Consider the following 21499-nt stretch of genomic DNA (forward strand, 5'->3'; position numbering starts at 1 on the left):
ACCATGTTGGCTTTCAAGAGGTGTAAGGGAAATCTAATCTAACTCTGTGATGACAAAGGATATCCATAGCCAATATATCATTGGCATATGATAATTAAACTTTCTGAAAACCCTGAACAAGAAACAGCCCACCATCTTGCCAAGAAAACCCCATGGCAGGTTCACTTTAGGGTCGCCATAAGTTCAAAACTATTTGAAGGCACACAACAACAACAACAACAACAACAACATACAGTATACTGACCCAATATACTGTAAATCCAAAATTGGCCATGAAACTTACGAGAATTGTAACATGGGACTTAATCACATATGTGTTTTTTTAAACGTAAGGTGTGTTTTTGAAACACTGATTAGGTTTGGAATGCTTTCAAATTTATATATAAGAGGAATTTTGCTATAAAAGTCCAACATAACCATAATTAAAGTTAATGAAGACAACTTTGGAAAAATCAGGGAACAGATAAAAAGGATGTTGAGAAAAATGTCAAGAGGAGCACTTGTGGGTTCATGAAACCACAAATTCCTTAGAAAAGATGCTCATGATTAATGCATACGCTGACCAAGTGGCAACAAATTACTTAGTATTCTGTGCCACATTTTTTCAGGAAAAGATCTCTTTTTTAAAAAGTTATGTCTTCTAATGGAGTAAAAGGTTACACCATAAACACGTGACAAGATTTTTTAAAAGAGTCTCAGCTGGTTTTATTCTGCAGTTCGACACTCCTATTGGTATTGTCAAACTGTATGAGCACAAAAACATTTTTGCAAAGTATGTTTTTCTAGTGGAGGGACTCATCTTCATAGAAAAGGCAAACATCTTTCCAGTAATGAAGCTTTATTTATTTATTTAAAAACAGCACCTTTATTGTTTGCTATTACCATACAATAAGATGAACATTTTGAGATACCTCTGCTTTAAAAACTAGCTGTCATTTAATCAAAGATTTCAAGCAAGAGTTAGGAAGCTTTGCAAGGCAGTCCCACTGCCAAGTCTCTTCCCTTCTACTTCCTTTTCCTGCAGACAATAGATTCAAGATGTGCAATGTCTGCTTCCCAGGCAAAGTTTAATATCTCAAATATTACTAGACATTGAACACATGGCTTGATTACTGGTTTCAATTGATCAGAAAAGCCTTTGAACTAGATTGGGACACCCACTATCAAATTGTTCTTTGGGGAACATGTCTCTGGTTCCATGGATATCACTTGGACGGAGTAGTTGCTTTTTTCTGCGCTCCAAGCCCGGTCCAGATCCACTAGTCCCATACAACATTTACCTAAAACATAAGAACAAGTATAGGCTAGTTAAACTCTGCTCCAGTTATTCTATATGAAAATGCATTATCTTAGCATTAATGATAGTACTATTAGTACCAGTAATACTTTGGCCAGTAGACATCTATTACTTTCTCCCTCCCACTGCAGCAGCTTGCACTCCCTAAAACCTTATCTGTAAAACTAGGAAATTCTCTGGACCCAGTTAGATGGCACTGAGGGCTGAAGAAGGGAGGAAAGTTCCATTGTGCTGATGCTGCAATGTTCAATCTAAGTCTAAGTAACAATTCAAACCTTCTTTTGCTTGTAGTTAATTAATACAAAATTTAAAATTTTCCTAATATGGTAACTTCTAATGAAGCTGAAAAATCTCATTATGCTAAGAATAGAAAAAAATTGTTGGCAAAACAGAGATTAAGGGATTAAGTTATAATGCACACATGATCATGTGCAACATGACTAATGTGTCTGTGGGGCCACAATGGAAGTAGATAAGGAGAAATCTAACATTTCACTGTAGTGTCACTGGTTAAAGAAGACCTTTAAGCAGGACTGAGCTGCTAATAAACTAGATAAGCTAGTATTTCCTTTTAATGTGTATTTTTAATTGTTGTATGCCACTTTGAAAGCACTTTATGAATTTTAATATAAATGAATCAAATACACAATTCATGGATCATGTCTCATGCTTTCTACTGTAGGAGAAACCACTATTTGACAGGTTATATCCAGTATTAAAGAACCCAGTATGCTCTGCAAAGAACGAGAGGTAAGAGAATATCTGATCGGGAGTTATTTTTGATATGTAAAAAAACTTTTAGAAGTATGTTCATTTGAACAAGTAGTTTCTAAATAACCTCCTGTCTACCCAATAATTTATGCTTTTTATGTCCAGTTTTGCCAAATTTCTGTAAATTAATGTTTAAATACAGGATTTTGAGGAAAATATAGGTAAAATCTCACATTGTTATCAGGTACAAATCATCTCCCTTAGACAAACTCAATAATAAAATTAAATTGAAAATCCTGTTTCAAATTTCTTAATGGTGTGTTTGTTTAAAAGATAGGACATTGCATAATAAAACCATGCATCTATGAAGGATTACATGGTATATGATTACATGGTATATCCTTACACTATTATCAAAATCATACATAAAAGAGACTGATAAAAAAATAAGTCAAAGGGCAGTAGGAAAGAAAATATTGTGGCATTCCTTTGTTTAAGAATAATATTTTGGTTGGAAATATTAATGACAGATGTCTTCTTTAAAGTAAAGCGGTATATAATGATGCACTTTTAAACAGCACAATCCTAAGTTGAGACATAAACCACATTGTATGAATGGACCCTACTCGAAGGTAGGCCTCAGCACAATTACAGCCACAGTGTACCTTATGAGACATCTCACTTTTAGAGTCTTCCTTTAATAGAACATGTGGTTTGTGCTAATCTAATTTGACCTTTACCCTAGCCATCTGAAAACAAAACTTAATCCATACCAACCACATACCAATTAGCAAGTTTAAAAGGTAAAGAAAGATGACTGAAATTGAAAAGATTTTTTTAATGGAACAGATAAGCCTGATGTCAAGTATATCCTTTCAGAAACAATGAGAATAAAAATGCTACGGGATTACAAATATCTGTTCTACTTTATGCTTAAAAGGAAAAGACACTATATAGTGTTGCAGCATCCATTTTACCTGAAATGCTGAGTCGCCATTCATATCCATCTACTCCACCCTTCATTAAGTGATACATTTCCTTTCCATATCACCAAATTGCTGCAAAAAGTGCCTCCTCCCATTTAGTGGAATAATAACTTGAATTTACAGCTGTGACCCTGGCAGTACATTTTCCTTTTCAGATACAGGGCTAGCTTTAAAGTTCTGCCAGTTTTATTGGGAGAGGAAAAAAGGAAGATTATCTTAAATCATCACTGCTTCCTATCCACAGAAACAACATTTTAATATTACAAATACTACTTTTAAGATACTTTGACATCACTTATTCTGTGTCTGTGATAAATTATAAGTACATTCTATATGCAAATATTCACTGGTATCAAGCCCTGTTTTGTCTATTTATCCCAAACACCATACCTTTATATTGAATATTTGAATCCTGCTTTTCATCCAACAATATAATAAATAGAAATAATGACAAATTAATAAACTAGTTTTAAAAATCAAGCCAGTCTAATAGAACAGCACACCAACAGCTATTTTCCCCTTCACTTATAGTTTCATTATTTTATAAAATATTGCATAACTCCGTACAATTCAATACCTAAACATCTCTCTACAGAGAGATGGACTTGTTTTGTTTTTCCACTACATAAAAATGACAGAAGACATAAATGTTGAATACACCAACTTTTCCCTGATTCTAGTAAGGTGGAAATAAATGTTAATATTGGAAGGGGAAAGGAAAGATTATACACCAATGAACATGTAGGAAAATAACTAAAAATTTAAAGCTAGGACTGTAATTATTCATTTTTTTATATATATAAGGATATTTGAGGAGTACAGCTTAGTGAAAGGGAATTATTTTAAAATAAGAAAGGTGTCACAGTAGCTCTTAGAGTTGTTAAGAACCTCACTCTGGAGCTCCACCACTAGCTGCAAGGGCAGTGTCCCCCATATATTCTGAATTGCCTAATATCTGGCCATTGTTCATACTGGCTATGACTGAAGGCACCCCTGTGGTAAAAATAGGCTTGCCAGGTTGAACACAAAACAGGGTTTCTACATCTTTAATGGTGATCAGTCCCACGGTAAGAAGATATAGGCTGCATCCACACTGTAGAAGTAATCTGGTTTGACATCACTTTAACTGCCATGGCTCAATGATATAAAAATCTGGGAAGTGTAGAATTGTATGTAGAATCCCATAGCATTGAGCCATGGCAGTTAAAGTGGTGTCAAACGGGATTATTTCTGGATTGTGGATGGACTGTTAGTTCCACTACAGATGGATGTAGTGTGGTTCTTACAGCTGGATGCACCTCTGCTGCCACAGTCCCTAGTCTTCACTAGCCAGTAAATGGCAATTTGGGGGGGGGGGGGGGGCAGAATTGAGGATTTAGGCAGGAAAAGTGCCATATATATATACACAAGACATGGGAGAGCCCACCACCAAACTGTTTATTGCAGCGCTGTGGAAGGTTGTGAGAGATGCACTGCGCATGTGAAAATGACCGTTTTTGTGTGAGTTGCAGAGACCATGAAGAAAAATGAGGCAAGGTAAGTTTAAGGTGAAAAGACATAGCCTAGATGAAGTTTATCTTATTCCCTCCTGCCTTTGAATATGAAAGATACAGGAGCCTGACCAATAGGACATCTGTAAACCCTAGAGAAAAGCTGTATTAGACTGTATATATAGTGAGGGATCTGCATAAATACCTTCACTGCTTTTGAAACCATTTTCAGGAAAATTAGTCAACACTTTTGCAGGGAAGAAAATGTTCACAAAAAGAAAAACATATTAGTTTTATTTCTATCCTGCATTTTAACTAAATATAGTTTTCCAAATCTCAGGCTGACAGAGAAGCGGAGTAGGACAGAACATAAGTTTTGTATGAGGGATTTTTCATTTTACAGGCAATACATTTAGCAGCTACAATGCAACTTTCAATAATATCAGAAAGAGCATTAGTATTTTTCTGAAATTCCATAATCTGCTTTAAAGAACAAGTGAAAAAAGAATGATAAATATGTCATGGCACAACACATTCAATCCTGGATTTGAACTGAGCATCAAAAAACTATTTCACTGTTATCTCTAAGGATCTCTAAAGATTTCTGACTATGCATTCTCAGAAACCAGCATGTTAATATCTTTTTGATAAACATACCAGAACTACCCATTTATAGTATGCTAAGCACACCACCAAGTATAGTATGTGTAATCTACAGAACAGCTGCTATATAGAAGAGCATACCTATTTGCCTGCGTTCAGGGGAAAGCTGGACAGCTGTCTGATCAGCAAATCTGCAGAGAACCATGTGCTCCTAGAATGAAAAACAAAACACAAATACTCACAGCCATCTTCGATTACATTCTTCCAAAATAACTATTCTATTAGCAATGTCCAGGGAATTATATATCTGAAGTATCAAATATTGGTTGCACTGGCAGAGATTCGTCTAAAGGTTGATCCTCAGTTTCCTTCCAGCTCTGTGGTTGTATAAGTGAAGTAACCACTTTTTTGCTATGAAAAATTCTTGACTGTTCTTTTGGCATACCATTATTATTATTATTATTATTATTATTATTATTATTATTATTATTGAAAGAACTGTTAGCTAACATCCTAGCTGCCCAATGTGGTCTGTTGTAACCAGGTAACTACCAGTTTCTTTCTGCATTTTGCTTCTTGCCCAACTTATTATAACTTCACTGTTCCCTTTCCTTTGTATTACACAAATATGTAAGGTTGGATGAGGTGATATAGTATATAATGTCTAATAAAATAATGGGCATCCTCAGCCTGTAAATCTTGCCTGGCTCAATGATTTTCCTGGGATTTGTGATTCTGAAAGAGGTAATACAATTAGAGCACAAGCAGAGGATTACTTTGGAATGATTCAGACTGGATGCTACATAAAGGCCATGATCAGACATACACAGTGGAAAGTGGGCTAAGGGCCAACTCCATTCTCATTTTGTCATGGCAGTTTTTCTAAGCAGTTAAGTTTACTGTAATGTATTACTCTCAGGCATGATATTAAAAGCCCACTGTGACTTATTTGCAAGACAATTCAGGTGTAAAATATATTGTACCCACTCTGATGCTGACTGCACAATTTCTGCAGATGTGATTAAGGATGTAAATATGTTGTGAGGATGTAAAGAACAGCAATAGGAATAGAACAGCAAGAACAACAAGCTGGGTACTCATTTCAACGACCTCCGGAAGGATGCCAGACTGAGTTGACCTGGAGCCCCTGGCTGTACTGGACTTATTGTGGTTTCTGAATGAATGGCAGCAGTACAGGCATTTAACCGCTGTGTCACCAGGGCTCCATCTAACTGAAAATGGTGTCTCAACATAATGAGAAATCCTACTGAAAAAATGGTCAACCCCTATGAGCCCCGCCCCCCTCATTTTTGGGCTCATCTGTGAAATTTTAATTTGGACACAAAATTACCATAAATACTCATCTATATGTAAAGAGATTTATGGCCAAAATTTGACCCCCAAATCCCAGGTTGATTTATTTGCGGATCAGTGTGGTAATATGATAGCAGCTCTTTCAGATTTCCCCATGCAGTGGGAAGAGCAGTTTGTTTATCTCTTGAGCCAAGCAGAAAGAGTCCTGGGTGATTTGATTGCTTTTAAACAAACTGAGTCCCTCTCCCATCCGCAATGCCACTGTCTGGGGAGTGAAGGATGAAACGAAATCTGAAATGCTGAAGCAAAAAGCCTCAATGAAAGTCTCTCTTGCCATGCACACATATACACACACTGAAGGAGCCTCCAAGTTTTACCCTTGACTTATCCAAAATCCATAATTTTGGCTCCAAAACCTCTCCTCAATTTATACATGAGATTAATTTATAGTCCAGTATATACGGCACGGTCTTTTCCACAAAAAATATTTTTGCACAGAAAGCTTTGTTCTGCAAGATGTCCTGCTTTCTAGAGAAAAAGATGGTGGAGGTTTTTTTTTTTGGGGGGGGGGGGGGGGTTTGGCATATGTGAAATTTTTTGAAAATGTGAAATACCATGAAAAAAGGTGCAAAAATCTTGCCTTCTGCCCAGGCAGGCAGGAAACCTTTGAAAATCTTTATTATTGTGTGCCGTAAAATGAGCTAAGATTTACACACCTACTGAATTCTTTCTATCTGCTCAGGTATTTGGCGTTTTAGTTTCAAGTGTTACAGCCTAAAGATAGAAACAGGATCTTTGGATATGCTCATCAGATTCCTTTTCTGTTTGATATTGCCTTTCATTGTTAATAAGTGTAGAAGGGTGTAAATATTATAAATATTTCAGTTAAGGAGGCAGCTGTTCCAGACACCTTGATAAAGGTTGTTATATACCGACTTCTGAAGAAACCATCAGATCCAAATGCTATGACAGTGGTTCCCAAACTTTGGTTATCCAGATGTTATGGGGTGCAGCTCCCAGAATTCCTAACTGTTGGCCAAGCTGATTGGGGCATCTCCAAGTTGAAGTCCTATACACAAAGTTTGAAAACCACTGTGCTATGATATATTGTAGGTCAGTGGTTATTTTGGCAAGATGCTCATGTGTGCAGTTGTCGTACAGTTCCAAAAGATACTGAAAGAAACAAATTTTCTAGATCTACTTCATTCAGTATTTTATACTGATGACTCCAATGGACAGCCTACTTGAGTGGACAGCAGGAGTGTACCCTTCTTTATTCTTCTAGATTTCTTAGCAGCATTCAACACCATTGAACATGCTATCTTTTTGTATAGAACGTTGGAGTACTATGTTATGGTGGCTCATGCATATGTTGCAGATAAAACAACATGGGGTTTGGAATGTCTCCTGAATTCCATAGCATTTAAGCAATAAATCTCACAAAGCTCACAAGAAAAAGGGAATTTTCAGTCTGTGGGGTGGTTTTAAGCCCCAGGAAATAATCATGCCAGCTTCCTTGCTGATTGCAAGAGACTCCTCATCTCACATGTTCATTTCATTCCTTTGGCTTAGTCAGATCAGACCACAACTAAATTTGATATAGAGGACTGGTGATCAATTTTTCCAACAGGGAAAGCATACACATGCCCAACTTGTACCTCTATAGTAGTCCCTCCATATCCATGGATTCAACCATCCATCAGTTACAATTTAAAATATATATATATACAATCCAAAAAGCAAACCTTGATTTTGCCATTTCATATAGGGAGCACAATTTTGCTATGAAGCTGTATTTAATGGGACTTAGAATCATAAAATCGTAGAGTTGGAAGAGACCCCGACAGATGGCCATCCAGCCTCTGTTTAAAGACCTCCAGGGAAGGAGACTTCACTACACTCCAAGGGAGTGTGTTCCACTGTCGAACAGCCCTTACTGTCAGGAAGTTCCTCCTAATGTTGAGGTGGAATCTCTTTTCCTGGAGCTTGCAACCATTGTTCCGGGTCCTAGTCTCTGGAGCAGCAGAAAACAAGCTTGTTCCCTCATCAATATGACATCCCTTCAAATATTTAAACAGGGCTATCATATCACCTCTTTCTCTTCTCCAAGCTAAACATCCCCAGCTCCCTAAGTCGTTCCTCATAGGGCATGGTTTCCAGACCCTTCACCATTTTAGTTGCTCTTTGGACACGCTCCAGTTTCTCAACATTCTTTTTAAATTGTGGTGCCCAGAACTGGACACAGTATTCCAGGTGGGGCCTGACCAAAGCAGAATATAGTGGCACTATTACTTCCCTTGATCTAGACACTATACCTTTATTGATGCAACCTAAAATTGCATTGGCCTTTTTAGCTGCTGCATCGCATTGTTGACTCATGTTCAACTTGTGGTCTACTTGGACTCCCAGATCCTTTTCACACGTAGTTTCATTCAACCAGGTGTCCCCCATCCTATATCTGTGCATTTCATTTTTCTGCCCTAAGTGCAGTACCTTACATTTCTCTGTGTTGAATTATTTTGTTAACTTTGTCCCAGCTTTCCAGTCTATTATTTTGAATGTTCATCTCCTCCTCTTGGATATTAGCTACTCCTCCTAATTTGGTGTCATCTGCAAATTTGATAAGTATGCCCCCAATTCTGTCATCCAAGTCATTGATAAAGATGTTGAATAGCACTGGGCCCAGGACAGAGCCCTGTGGAACCCCACTGGTCACTTCCCTCCAGGATGAAAAGGAGCCATTGTTGAGCACCTTTTGAGTTTAGCCGGTCAACCAGTTACAAATCCATGTAACAGTTGCCTTGTCTATCCCACATTTTACAAGCTTGTTTGCAAGAATGTCATGGGGAACCTTGTCAAAGGCCTTACTGAAATCAAGATATACTACATCCACAGCATTCCCTTCATCTATCAAGCTGGTAATTTTTTCAAAGAAAGAGATCAGATTTGTCTGGCATGACTTCTTTCTCTGAAACCCATGTTGACTTTTTGTGATTATGGAATTGCCTTCTAGATCAGGGGTAGGCAACCTGCGGCCCGTGGGCCGGATGCAGCCCGGCAAGGCCTTGGGACCGGCCCCAGCCCGGTCCTGCCACCGATTGCCGCCAGGGCCTTTGGCCTCTCGCATGCAGGGGCAAGGGGGGCAATTGTCTATAGACGCCTCAGAAACATGCATTTATATTAACATTTTTTTTTAAATCAGCAAATTTTTTTGCGTGTCCTCCACTTTTTTTAAAAAAAGTGTCCACCATTTGAAAATGTTGTCCTACATTTGTCCTGGTTTATTTATTTATTTAAATTTTAAAAAAAATATTTAGTTATTTATTTTTTGGCTTCGGCCCCCCAGTTGTCTGAGGGACAGCAACCCGGCCCCCAGCTCAAAAAGATTGCCTACCCCTGTTCTAGATGTTCACACACTCTCTGTTTAATTATCTGCTCCAGAATCTTTCCTGGTATTGATGTCAGACTAACTGGACAATAAATGTTGGGATCCTCTGTTTTCTCCTTTTTGAAGATGGGGACAATGTTTGCCCTCCTCCAGTCTGCTGTGACTTCTCCAGTTCTCCAGGAGTTCTCAAAGATGATTGCTAATGGATTTGATATTATATTTGCCAGTTCTTTTAATACTCTTGGATGTAGTTCATCAGGTCCTGGAGACTTAAATTCATTTAGATTAACCAGATATTCCTGTACTATCTCTTTACTTATTCTCTGCTGAATTTCCCCTGTTTTGTCCTCTGCTCCATTATCCTCAGGTTGAGCATGCTTTGCCTTTTCTGAGAACACTGAGGCAAAGGAGGTGTTGAGTAATTCTGCCTTTTCTCTGTCTTTTGTGAGCATTTTGCCCTACCGTTTCCTTCTTACTTTTGTTGCGGACATATCCAAAAAAGCCCTTTTTATTGTTCTTAACCTCTCTAGCAAGACTGAGTTTATTCTGTGCTTTAGTTTTTTTTACTTTACCCCTACACATGCTAGCTATTTGTTTGATTTCCCCTTTGGTGATTTCCCCATTTTTCCATTTCTTATACATGTTCCATTTAAAACTTAGCTCAGTTGAAAGTTCCTTAGTCATCCTGACCATGGCAATTTAGTATTCCTGACTTGATCATCCACAGATTTTGTTATCCACAGGGAGTCCTGGAACCAACTCACAGGGGATACCAAAGGTCCACTATACTACCACTTCACCCTTGTTTCAAATAGCAGTTCGAAGAAGGGCACAAATTGAAGAGATGGGGAAATATTAATCCTTTTCTCATGCCAAGGTCTCTGACAAAGTTGGTCTCTTTTTACTACTTTTGTCTTACTAAAAACATGTAAAAACCAAACAAAAACAAACAACTGACCCTATGACTCATATATGTTTACTTCTATTCTGCCTTACTCTCTTGGATCCATCATGTTACTTGTACGCTGTTTTCTTACACGTGATTCATGTAAGCTTTGTACCAGTATAGGTGAAAATGAGCTTGGCAGGGTTTCGATAGCTTGGAATGACATCACAGACTTGCAATGCTGCATTACCAAAGAACCATGGTGCATGCGGCCATAGAATCATGCTAGAAGAACCCACCTATCCACATTAACTTATTATCAACTTTATGATCAACTTTGAATATACAGTACACTATGTAATATTCTTTAAGTAGGCAGGACCTTAGAGTTAGCCTTTCCATGGGAAAGATGCTAAGAAAAGAAGACTAAAACTATGATAGTGCTTTTGTTGACAGCTGCACTAGTTAGGACAGCTGCAATTTCAAGTGCCAAGTCACCACAATCAGAACTATTTTAGAACTGTACATCTTCACAGAGCTGCCTGTAACGTTAGATAAAGATAAGTATGTGAGAACACAAAACACTTTCATATGTAATTCTGGCAATATCATTTGCAAAGAATAAATCCTTCTAAGTGAATAAAAATATAGTGATTTGCATACTTCTGTGTGTTTTCTGTCTGTAAAATTTCATTATGTTTTTAGTTTTCGAATTATACTATTTGGAGATTACATTCATGATTTAATGATGTACTAAATGGACATGAGGCTTTGGGGTAAGGAGATTTGAAAGAATTAAATAAACTAAGGCCTGTTACAGACTGACAAAATAAAGCTGCTTCAGGTCTCTTTGGAGGTATGCTATTTAAATGATGCATGGGTCCTAAGAGTCCGGAGGTCGCACCAAAGCCACACTCCATTCCTAAGCACCGGAGTGCAGCTTTTGGTGCAGCTTCCAGATTCCTAGGATGCATGCATCATTTAAATAGCATACCTCCAAAGAGACCCAAAGCAGCTTTATTTTGGCAGTCTATAACAGGCCTAAGAAGATGACAGAGCAGAGATAGAGTATTAAAGCTTTCCACAATCTCATGGTTTCCAGATGTTTTGGATTACAACTCCCACCACCTTGACCATTGACGCATGTTAGTTGAGATGATAGGAACTATAGTCAAAACATTCAGAAAAGTATTGCTTACTCCTAAACTCTAATATAAGTATGTTTTTCCTGATTTAAAGTCTAAAACTTTAAAACTCTAAAAAAATTAAAATATTAATAATATTTATAAACTATGGGAAGGGTTTCTGTACCTTACTGATTAAATACCAACTATGTCTTTGAGATAGCTTTTGGGAAGCTGTAGAGATAAAGGTACATGGAATAAAGAGTAAAGAGATAAATAGCCTAGCTATAATACCGATAGCCTTGTTATACCTGTGCATGAGCTTACATTCACAGGAGCTTTTGTTTTTTAACTAAGTTTGTATATTTATTTAACTCAAAACTGTCAGTTATTCAAACAAACAAAAAAGTTTGCAACCAACAGATCTAAATGATCAGCAATATCTTAGCTCTTCACTATGAGCTGCTATGGTTGCCATTTTGCAAGTGATTTATAAAGGCAAGTCTTCACAACACTTCTGGTTCTACTTGATATAAGAATGTGTTGGATCTCACAGCAAAAGGAAAGATAACATTCTGAGGAATTATGGAAAAAGTGACACTGTGTCTAGCCACCACATTCCAGATTTGGCAAAATGTCACTAATCAAATCTACATTAATCCAATATGAAACGATGTGCATAATACAATATAGAACCAGAGATATATACATGGAACTGAGAAACCATCTGGTATAGAGATCCATATAAAATATAAATGAATCAGATATTTCCTTGCTCCAAGTTTCTTTTGGGTTTTTTTTTTTGGGGGGGGGAGGAACTTAGACATATCTATCAAAACAAAATGCTTTTTAGAGCCTGTGGGATTCAAAAAAAATATTTTATTTGTTATTTTAAATTGCTGTGTTAATTTTTCCCAGTGAAGAACAAATTTCCAAAAAATAATAGAAATGGAGAATGAAATAATGTTTACATATTCTCAAAAGGCAAAAAACAGACTGATATATGCTCAAATTTGTGTGGAAGGCTTCTACATTTTGGCACATATTTGTACAGACTTTGGGCCCATACAGACAAGCCAAAATAAAGCTGCTTCGGGTCACTTTGGAGGTATGCTGTTTAAATGACCCATGCATTTTAAGAAGCCAGAAGCTGCACCAAAGCCATGCTCCAGTCCTTAGGACTGGAATGTGGCTTTGGTGCAGCTTCCAGTCTCTTAAGACGCATGCATCATTTAAACAACATACCTCCAAAGTGACCCGAAGCAGCTTTATTTTGGCCTGTCTGCACAGGCCTATAGTCTCCAACATATAAATAAATACACAAAGGGATTCCTTCTACTGAAGATGTATAGATCAACCCTTCTCATGGACAAGTTTCATTTATATACATGTGCCCAGAACAGACTAGAATGACAAACAATTTAAACTCTTTGTTCCTATAGAAATATTGCTACACCTCCTTAAGGCCAAAACAATCCATGTTCAATACAAGCTGGTGTAAAAAGTATCATGTTAATACAAAGGCAGTTAAACTATATAATAATAATAATAATAATAATAATAATAATAAATTTATTTGTATCCCGCCCCTCTGAGAACAATCGGGGCAGCTAACAAAGTTAAAAATACAAAACATATAAAATCCCTGGTACCCTCCCCTCCTTAAAAAAGTATTAAATTCAATGCAATATCTAAAAAACAGAACAAAAAACAACCACAAACAAACAAATATACAACTTAAAAACTGACCAGAATTTAATAATAAATTCACTGAGAAAATAATACAGTATTTGAAATGCACACCACTTCAAACTACCAATGCCTAAGCAGAATCTAAAGAAAATCAAATCAAATAAAAAGGGGAAATAGCAAAGCTACGTGGAAGCAAAATGGCTGTAGAACTAGGAAACTGTTTCAAAACATGTTGCGTGTGTATGCTGATCCAATATACTGTCTATCTTGACAAGAACCACCAGACAATTACTCTAGACAGCTTAACCCATATTTTGAGAGCTATTCCTCCAATAATACTTGATAGATAGATATAATTGCTTTATAAATAAAACCCCTAAGTAGTTCTATTATTAGTTCTATTGTTTTATATTTTAAATAATTAATGACTTCTTTGTTGTTGTTATTAAATCTGTCAAAATGACTTGACATATGGGCAAGCCTAAGAATGAGACACCTCCAAGCCACCCTGTAATCAACAACCCTGCTCAGGCCTTGCAGACTCAAGGCTGTGGCTGCCTTGACTCAGTCTATTTATCTTGAATGCAGTCTTCCTTTTTTCCTATTGCCTTCTACCATCCCAAGCATAATTGCCTTTTCTACTGAGTTCTGTCCTCATGATGTGTCTGAAGAATGACACTCTCAGTTTGGTTTGACTTCTAAGGAGAGTTCGGGCATGATTTGCTCCATTTGTTTCTTCTTTTGGCAGTCCATGGTATTCATAGAACTCTTCTCCTAGACTTGAAACACATGGGCCAAATAGAGCAGCTTGTGGCTGCTTTGGGGGCATGGTGTTCAAATCACGCATATCCCCAAAGCAGCCGGAAGCTTCGCCAAGGCCATGCTAAACTGGCCCAAAAAGGAGCAGATTTAATCCACCCCTTCCAGTTCGGAATTGGAGCAGCAGTCCGCTTTGCAACTAGGTAATATGGTTGCTCCTTTCCTGGCCCAATTGAACTGATTTTCTTCCTATCAAATTTTTTCACCATCCAGCTTTCACAACCAAACATAGAAATTGATAATACTATGGCATGGGCCATCTTGACTTTAGTATTGAGTGTTAAATTTTTACACTTCAGCATCTTTTTTAGTTCCTTCATCGCTGCCATTCCAAGTCCTAGTCTTCTTCTGACTTATTGACTGCAGTCTCTGCTCTGAACCAAGGTATAGAAAATCATGAACTTTTTCTACGTCATCATGACTGATTTACATTTTTATAAACTTCTGAGATGTCCTTAGGGAGTCATGTATTTAAAACATGTAGTAGAAGTTTAATTAAACACAATTATTTCATTATATTTACTTAAAATATTTTCCCTGTACTTAAGAAAAAATACAGTTGTCAAGCTTCACTAATTTCATTTTAATCCATTCAGCAAAAGAGAAATTACTAATTCAATTCCAACCATAGAAAAAGAAACAGATTCTAAACCACAACTCTATTTTTGCATACCTTATAGGATAACACCTCCTTGAATTGATGGCTGAAACAGAAAAAAAGATAAGAAACATTTTAAACATAGATGGAGTCTTTAACATATCAACTAAATTTAAGTAAATACTTATATGTGCTTTTATCTGGAAGTTGACTAGAATTCAAAATCAGGCATCTTGACAATGTTTGTATTTTTGAGTAAAAGTCTTTCATATGCCAAGTTTTGGAGGAGCATTTAAGATAAATAGTGTCCAATAAGGGGGAGAAATCATGACACTGTTGCAGAGCAAAAAAAAAGCATACTATCTCTTAATACAGTAATGCTACACCAAGCTGATGATGAATTAGTTTTCAGGATAGGGTTGCATTCTCATCCAAGAACTTTATTTACAGCTTGGGTCTACATCTGAATATAGTGTCACTTTTGTCTTCAGTAGTCAAGCTGTGGCTCTGGCCAGGTAAGTTGATAAAACAGTGGCACCTTTTTTTTTTTTTTGACAAAATTGATCTTGACCTAGCAATCCATGTACTCATGTGATTACATTCACTACATTAGAATTAATCATATGTTCCTTGGATGACCAGCTTCAGTTTTTACAAGGTTAACTGTAAAAGCCAAATTAAGTGCATCCATGGCCTTCCCAACTGACAAAAATGTTTTATTTCATAGCAATCTAAAATAAAATGAGACCAAGCCAAAAACTACAAGACAAGGTCACAAATGTTGAGGTAAATCTGTAATCCAGAATGCAAGATAATAAGAGAGATCAGATAAGCCAAAGTCCGTAAGTCAATACCAGGGGAAAAAATCCAAAAAGCTTAGATGCTAATGCTGCAGCAGACAAAAAGTAACTGAAGGTTTAGGCAGGAAGTATGCTGGTCACATGCAGAGAGGATTGCCAAACCACTTATTCTCTAACTCTAGAAGATTTCAAAAGATGCACTGTGCAGGTGCAGGTAATCCATTTTTTTGAATCACAGGACCCACTAAGAGGAAATATTTCCTACTCTATTTAGAACATTGTTCTCTAGTAAAATACCAAAACATGAAATTCAGTAATTCAGAAGGTCTATTCAAAGCCTGTAACCATAACTGGACTGCAAGGAAAAGGTACTATAAATAAAAATCATACGATTTGAACTTTTTCTGAAACAGTGCTTCACTACCATTATTATGTATTGCAGTCCTTTTATAGATATGTTATGGCTGCAATTTAACAAACTTTTCCTAGGAATTAAACATCATTCAATGGGACATACTGCTGAGTAGACATGCACAGAAATGCACTACAGAGGTTTGTGGTCAAAGGCTTCATTTAAAAGGATTACAAGAATTAAGGCCCAGGACAGACAGGCCAAAAGAATCATGCCGCCGCCAATACTAGGGTTCCAGAGTGCACAGCATCCACATGCTCCAGAGCCCTAGCACGTGACGGCAGCGGCATCATGGCGACCTCCCATCCATAGGGCCCCTTCCTGCTTTTGGCATTGCAAAAAAGAAGCCATCTAGGTGGCTCTTTTTTGTGGTGTGTCTGTGCTGCAGCATGGGGATGCTGCAGCACAGACACGGGGCTTACAGGGACAGCATGGAGCCTCCCGTCAGTACTGCCCCTAACATTTGCAACTGTTAGAAGACAAATTTATCTGAAAAACAAAAATTGAATGGATGAACTGAAAAGAGAAAACAAGCCTACAAATAAAACAGAAATTGAGATTCCTGTTGTTTTCCTTCAAGTTCATACTTTATCACAGAGAGCTTAAAATGTTACTCTTTAAAAGGAACCTGTTACTCTGTTCATTACTCTGATCACCCAGAAGGTCATTACTCTTATTCTAGTCCTGAGAGCTGGGTTATTCATTACTAACATATTGCCATCACTGTTACTACTGATTCACTGAAAAATACAGGAAAATGCTTGCTGTGTCTCCCTCACCTTCAAGCATCATAATTGTGAATGAACTACCATGCCTGGTCTCCCCCTCAGAAGCTTTGGGTGGCCATGCAAAAGGAGTCAATCACTCACTCCCTTTTCCTTCCCCATTTTCCTCTCCCCTAAACAACTGCTCTAAATCTCATGCCTGTATTAGCCTCAGGCATGCAGACAAAGCTCCCTCCCCCTATAAAGGAGCAGCCAGCCTGGTGAGACAACACACACACCCCTTGAATTCACACTGCCTCTTTTTCTTTCTGGCAGCAGCAGCCACCTCTTTCATTTGATCAGAATAGAGGAAGGCTGAAACGGCAACATAACTTTTAAAAAGAAACCATTTTAGACCAACCTGAATCTCTAGCACAGCTCATATGTTCAATGTGCCATCTTCACCTCATCTTCCTTCTCCATCTCCTCCCTCTTCCTGTCTTTTTCCTCCTGCACCCCTTGTTGTTGACTCCTCTGTTCCTCACTAGCTGCACAACACTCCAAGAAGAAGGGCAAATGGGTAGCCACCATGTAATCCTTCCATTCCAGTGTTCAGAGTGAGTGAAAGCACACTCAGTAACCAGTAACAAGCAGAGATCCCATTGTGCCCTGGCCATTACAGGTAAACATGTACACTGTTACAGCTCTTTACTGGTAACTAGGTACCAAAGTAATTCTCTACAAGTAACAAATTATTTATTACCTTTGATCATAGATAAGTTCTCTTTACAATTGGTAAGAAAGGTATTTGAAATCATTGCTGATGATTTCTAGAACCATTAGAGATATATCTTTGAAGCTAGAGTTGTGATTAAAGCTCTAGCTCACAGGAGGGACCTGTGGCCCTCCAGATATCACTGCACTTCAACTCCTGCTAGCTAACATAAATAATTATGGAAACTATAGTTCAGCGTCTGGAGGCCCACAAGTTCCTCATCCCTGCTGCAAATGACACATTTTCTTGGCAAGTGCGATAAAGCGTTGTAGGGTATTAATTACAAATTCACCTTATACAAGAGTAGCATAATCATACTCTATATTTTACTTCAGAACACCCCATTCTGAAGTATAGTCATGACATGACATGACAAGTGCCTGGTTTCTAGCAATTAAAATAGCAGTTGTTTAAAATAAAGATATTGCTTCACTTTGCTTTCTTGTTCTTCATCTTTTATTTCTTGTTATCTTTGTTCTTGGAACTAATACAGCTAATACCATAGTGTGAACACATACTATAAAGCTATGCATGTGCACTTGGAATTAAGTTCCACTGTATACAGGACTGAAATAAAAGACAATGGGCTGAAGCACACAGTCTGGAAGTAGTAGCCTCTAACCGCTCCAGCCACAATCAGGCCTATGTGGGCCGCCACCACAGTCCCAAGCCAGCCACCAGCAGGAGTGGATTATTTCCTGTTCTTAATGGTCAAACCAGTTAGCGCGACCTCGGAGAGGCTTCCGGCCGTTTTAGGGGCATGTGTCATGTTAATGCCATGCTCCCAAAGTGGCCAGAAGCTGCCTTATTTGGCTTGTGTGTTTCGGGCTCTGTGTTACATGCCATACACTTGAACTCAAGTTCATCTATAAATACACAAGGAGACAATGGGACATAGAAAAATCAACAAGTTACTCACCTTAGTGGAAATGCAAACTTGGCTGTGTTCTGAATAAAGCCATAACAGCAAGGGGAAACAACAAATGCTGCATGAACTTTGACACAGCGTTCAATTACCATGTCTGTTGCCACTCCACAAGCATGCAATGCTACCTACAAGGTAAAAAAAGGTACATACAGTGATAATTGTACATTCCATTAGGATTATATTCCTATACCATTTTTTGAGTGCCTGAATTATCACAATGTCAAAGAAAGAGTGCCATCAAGTCCAGTGATAGACTCTTCTTAGAGTCTATTGTTCAAAGATAAAAGTGGAAAGGAATATACTAGGTCAAGAAATATATTTGGCAGCACATATGAAATGAAAAAGTGAATTATAAAGTTAATGCTAAATGTGTTGCCACAACATTTTCAGCAATTTTAACCATCACCATACGGAGCCATATTACATTTATTTTCTACATTAAAAATAAAACTGGCTGATATTACTCAAACAATGCATTAAAATGATACAGAAAAGTTTGTAAGTAAAGGATTTTTTACATTTCATACTATTCCAAGTACATTTCATTCACATGGCTCCAAAGGAATCATGGCTGATTACCCTGATGACAGAGATGGCTGAAATCTGACAGCATTCCAGCACAGATCATGTAAGAAAATAAAATGCCTGCTGCCAGTTTTAGTCTCAACCACATGAAATAACAGCCTCAAATGTAGATATTATCACTATACGTGCTAACTACATAGTGCATAAAGAATGTTTGGTTTTATCTGATGAACTCAAGGTATCATGTCAAAAAATCTTTTTTGTTGAGAGTCTAGACAATAATGCACTGTTATGCTAGGTTACAGACAAATTGGCTAGAATAACATTTACATAAATATTTCATCAACAATAACAACCATAGCGTGATGTAACATGAGTGTATCATGGAATTTTTCCAATAATTATTTTAATATCTTCCCCAACATACCTCCAATAGACATTTGAAAACGTTGTGGTACAACTAACTTTTTGGTAACACCTACTACTACGTGCAGGCAACTTCCTTTGGAAGCATTTCCCCTCTAATACTGTGATCAGTTCCCACCCCTCCCCCTCTTCTTTTATTCCTTTTCAGTCTCCTTTAGTTATAACTGTAGTTAAGGATTTTATCATCCTCCATCTTTAAGTATAACTACTACTCAATACAGTTTGATTATAACCAGGATTATAATGCTGATTGAGATCAAGCCTGGTATTATCCATGACTGACTACGGCATTAAGAGAACCCATAATCATAGTTAAGGCTGGAGAGAGGAGAACAGGGAATTCATACTTAAAGGAGGAATGGGTAGTAGATAGGAAAATGTAAACAGCAGAAGCAGAAACAAGTGTAGCTGGAAAGAAGTATAGCAATCTCTCCCCTTAGAACTTTCAATGGTGGGTTAGAAAGGAATCCCCCCAGCAGGGATAAGGAATAGAACCTGATGGCACCATCTGGTGTAACGTAACCAACAATCCTCTGTGATGGTAATGAATTGTTGGTTACGTTACACCAGATGCTGATATGGCACTGTAGAAGACCTGAAGATGGCAATGTTGACTGAGGAGGCTAACAGCACTGGTAGTCATCATAACCTGATGAGTCAAAGATGATGTTTTGAAGATTTCTGGATGATTTCTTTTGAATGTGAACGATACTGTGACTACCTAAATTGCTTCTTTTGATAGGATCTTTGAGATTACTGTTTGTAGGACCACAAAGGTAAACAGAACCTAGAATATCCTGAAAGACAAGAATATTCTTGAGATGATCTGTAACAATTAGTCTTATGTTGGTGGATTGATAAGAACTAGTCATTGATTCCCATCTTCTTGCCTGTAACTCTTGTTTTACAAAGATGGTAAACAGCTTCACCTGTTTTATCCTTAAAAACAGACCCAGATAGTTGAATGATAAATCTTCACTGCAGGATCTACTGTCATCTGTAATGCCTGATTATCTAAGCTAAGCATGCCATCTTAATGGCACAGCTGCTGACATGACCTCTGAAGCACAGTCATCTGAATGACATGCCACACTGATCTCATGACATGCTAGTCTTAAGTGTTAGGTTAAAATTGTGTTTTCACAAAGGGGGGAAATTTCTCTCAAGTGCACTGCTAATGTGCAAACTTGCAAGTCTGACAATGGATCACTGTCATACTAAAGGCATCTGAAAAATTAAAACTTCTTCCCATCAGGTTGAGTATGTCTTTCTCTCTCTGTTAAGAGGAATTGAATGAACTTTCCCTCCTACTTTTGTTTGTGCATTTTCCACTATAATAGAATTAGGAGGAGGGTGTTGGAACAAAAAGTTACTTCCATTATGAAGATGGTGCAGTGATTTTCAGTTCATTGTGAAGTTGGAGACTTGGAAAATAGTTTAATCTGTGAATTCTGACTACACTCAGACAGTGTGGACATCAGAGGCAACAGAATGTACTGCACAGTATTCATGTCAAGTGACTGGAAGACTGGATCAAGCACCTTTGGAGGTTTAATTGAGATTTAACTTTTGTCTCTAAGGATCTGGCCATTCTCAAAGTCTTTTCAAAGTAAGAACGGATATCTTCAGATGGTGTAAGAGTTGTAGTGTCAGTTACTTTCAGATCCAGCAAAGATAACAGTGGTGATAGGGAAAGGAGGCTCAGTATTGTGAGACTGAGAAAAGTGGTAATATTCTCTGTGGCTTTTACCTCAGGAATAAATCTCAGACTGTGCACAGTAATGAGGAGATTGATGCTATGGGGAACTCTGTCTAAATGCATGACAGCTAGGAGATCCATAGTTTCTTTCATAATACAGCGGCTTGAGCATACGCGCCCAAGCCGCAGGGTGCGTGCAGGGTGGAAGGGGCGGGGCGTCCCATTCAACTGCATGGGCGCGCGCCCCCGTTGCGCCCCGCGCACCGCCGCGCCGCCGTGCACAAGCCCACTGTAGCATGGGAAATCTTTTATAGTAATACTG

At 37.8% G+C, this 21499-nt stretch overlaps 1 protein-coding gene across 2 annotated transcripts in view; it reads right to left on the minus strand.

The window, feature by feature from the left end:
• Positions 1 to 843: 843 nt before the first annotated feature.
• GSTCD (glutathione S-transferase C-terminal domain containing) overlaps positions 844 to 21499 on the minus strand; it is a 66478-nt gene continuing 45822 nt past the window's right edge. For both annotated transcript variants that reach the window (XM_089526025.1, XM_089526026.1), the window contains exons 9-12: positions 18519 to 18652; positions 14984 to 15014; positions 5229 to 5298; positions 844 to 1280 (exon numbers count right to left, since the gene is read on the minus strand). In XM_089526025.1, coding sequence (XP_089382151.1) covers positions 1144 to 1280; positions 5229 to 5298; positions 14984 to 15014; positions 18519 to 18652 — 372 coding nt within the window. In that variant the 3' untranslated portion in view covers positions 844 to 1143. The remainder of the gene's footprint in view (positions 1281 to 5228; positions 5299 to 14983; positions 15015 to 18518; positions 18653 to 21499) is intronic.

This window comes from Sceloporus occidentalis, unplaced genomic scaffold (genome assembly GCF_023333645.1).
Source record: "Sceloporus occidentalis isolate IW3139 unplaced genomic scaffold, rSceOcc1.0.p SCAF_5, whole genome shotgun sequence".
In the NCBI taxonomy this organism is placed as follows: domain Eukaryota; kingdom Metazoa; phylum Chordata; class Lepidosauria; order Squamata; family Phrynosomatidae; genus Sceloporus; species Sceloporus occidentalis.